This window comes from Teleopsis dalmanni, chromosome 1, assembly GCF_002237135.1.
Source record: "Teleopsis dalmanni isolate 2A chromosome 1, ASM223713v2, whole genome shotgun sequence".
In the NCBI taxonomy this organism is placed as follows: Eukaryota; Metazoa; Arthropoda; class Insecta; order Diptera; family Diopsidae; genus Teleopsis; species Teleopsis dalmanni.
This window is the reverse complement of record NC_051846.1, coordinates 173,302,302-173,304,960: the sequence shown is the minus strand read 5'-3', so window position 1 is coordinate 173,304,960 and position 2,659 is coordinate 173,302,302. Positions and strand designations below refer to the sequence as shown.

The following is a 2,659-nucleotide window of genomic DNA, read 5'->3' as shown; positions in this document are numbered from 1 at the left end:
TTACGATATACAAAACTATGAAGAACTTTTAAAATTATTTTGCTTTTTATGTACAAAACCGACAATACTCGCTCAGTTGTCAGATATTTTCCAGCACTTATGATGAATAATCTTTCTTGATTTGCTTAGCGATTGTGCTCAATTGCATGTTGGTGGTACCTTCATAGATGGCGCCAATCTTAACATCACGGTAGAATTTCTCTTGTGGGAAATCGCGTGTGAAACCAACACCTCCCATCCAGTCAATACATTTGATTGTAGCACGTTGTGCTACTTCTGAAGCATAATATTTAGCCATGGCTGCTTCTTTATGGAAAGGTGCACCTGCTTCAACTAAACGAGCTGCGTTATATGTTAATAAGCGAGCAGCTTCAATTTCAGTGGCAACAGTGGCGATTTGATGTTGCATTGATTGGAAATTAAAGATTTCTGAACCAAATTGTTTACGTTCCAACAGATATGGTATCGTGGCATCGAAACAACCTTGTGCCAATCCAAGCATCTGAGCGCTAATACCAATGCGGCCTTCATTAAGGAAACCCGCTGCGTATTTGTAGCCATAACCGAATTCTCCCAAAAGATTTTCTGCAGGTATACGCACATTATCGAAATTGATCATACAAGTGCCAGAGGCACGAATGCCCAATTTGTCTTCTGGTTTATTGACTACCAAACCGGGTGTGTTACGATCAACAATGAATGTTGTAATACCGCGATAGCCAGCTTCAGGTTTGGCATTGGCAAATACTAAGAATACTCCAGCTATATCTGAATTGGAGATCCACATTTTGGTACCATTTATCACATAGTGATCACCATCTTTTTTGGCAACAGTCTTCAATGAAAAAGCATCAGAACCTGCACCAGGTTCAGTTAAAGCAAAACTTCCAGCATATTCTTGAGCTAATTTTGGTAAATATTTCTCCTTTTGTGCTTTACTGGCAACTTTGATCATTAAAGAGTTGACCAATGTATTGTGAATATCTACGAAAGCAGCAACGGCAGGATCAACTTTAGATAATTCTTCAACAGTCAAAATTGTTGTCAGGAAATTGCATCCACTTCCACCCAATTCGGAATCGATTTCAATACCCATCAAACCGTTTTCAAACACTGCTTTTACAACGGATGGATCAAATTTGTGTTCTTCATCCATTTTCTTAACCAATGGAGCAATTTGTTCCTGAGCCAATTTAGCAACGGTTTCCTTCATCATCTTCTCATCGTCAGTCAAGAAGGTTAGTGGAGGCATGGAACCAGCGCCAGTGGACATACATTGTTGCTGACGTTGTACGGCGTTGGCGATCAAACGCATGGGCAGTTTTTTTAAGCAATTCATCTTCTTCTCCTTTTTAATTAATTAATAAAAATACAAAAAAAAAAAACAATTCAAAATATCAAATAGCAAATATTTTCTGCCTCAAAGCTCCAATTTGCACACAGCCACTGTCGACTCCACACGATTATATATTTATATATATAATTTTATATATATTTTTATATATGTAATTTACAAATTTTGTTATTTGCTATATGTGCCTTCGTGCAGATTGCTTCGTCTACTGATGCTTTATTTCAATAGTGAGCGTGCTTTTATACTGTATTTTTGCTTGAGTCCAGTCTGTTATTCTGCACCTATTTTGTTATTGTTTGTGAAATTCTGATAATCAATTCAATGACAAATGCTGATATAATTACTTTTGTTCTTTGATATAATACAACCACTCAAACCAATTTGCATGCAATATTTTTGACCTTATGACCTTATTTTTAGAGTCTTTGCATTTATGAATTCATTGTATATATTGCGTGCCTGGTTATACTTGCCAGGATCAGGTAGCTATGAAGTGTGTTCATTTTTCATATGACGTCAAAAATATTTCTTTGTCAATTGTTTAAACCTATGAAGACTATTTCTAAATGTACCTGCAAAAGGATTACTTACAAAATGAATAAAATTTGAAAAACTAAGGCGTTATTCTATCTTTATAAAAATGTTCTTTTGTTGTAAAGTGAAATTATTTTTTACTAATTTTGCATTTATCTGGAAGTAAACAAAATCATCCTCTACTCTTTGCTATTGAAATTCAGCTGTGCTCTGAATTATATTGACTCACGTTACAAGTAACTTTAAAAACCATAGAATACAAGAGTTCTTGCAACAACAATTTAAGTAAAAACGTGCTGTAAATAATCAAAAATGTATCTATAATCAGCGTGTAAACTATAATAAAGTAGATTTTCAATCATTTTTGTGTGAATTGTATTTGCAGTTATTTTTCATATTTTTTTTCAATGGGATATATTATATACATTGTACTTATTCGTATATACAGCAGGGTTGCCATTAAGAGATGCTAATGAAATCCGGAAAAATACAAACAAAATTGATAAGAAAGTCAAATATGAAATGTACAATGAATTTGTTTTTATTATAGTTTAAAGCATATGCTGCTTTGCCCATTGAGGAGGACATCCATGAGAGCAGACAGACCGACGACTTTCAAATTTCGTTTATGTTTTTCATATTAATTTTTTCTGTAAAAATTTTGTTTATTTTTTTTGTCATTGATATATTTTATGATTCTGACAATAATTTAAATGATTTTCCATTTTTTATTAATTAAATTTATTCTTCATAATTTTGCTGTTGTCTTCT

At 33.4% G+C, this 2,659-nt stretch overlaps 1 protein-coding gene across 1 annotated transcript; it reads right to left on the bottom strand.

Moving 5' to 3' along the window:
• Positions 1 to 52: 52 nt before the first annotated feature.
• On the bottom strand, positions 53 to 1,453 carry LOC119670213 (short/branched chain specific acyl-CoA dehydrogenase, mitochondrial-like). The gene has a single exon (XM_038080384.1). The coding sequence runs from the start codon at positions 1,337 to 1,339 to the stop codon at positions 98 to 100; it is 1,242 nt and encodes a 413-aa protein (XP_037936312.1). The 5' UTR covers positions 1,340 to 1,453; the 3' UTR covers positions 53 to 97.
• Between the last annotated feature and the right edge of the window lie 1,206 nt (positions 1,454 to 2,659).

Bases quoted from the DNA above. Each gene is read 5' to 3' on its own strand.
- LOC119670213 (XM_038080384.1), bottom strand. From the start codon at position 1,339: ATGAATTGCTTAAAAAAACTGCCCATGCGTTTGATCGCCAACGCCGTA.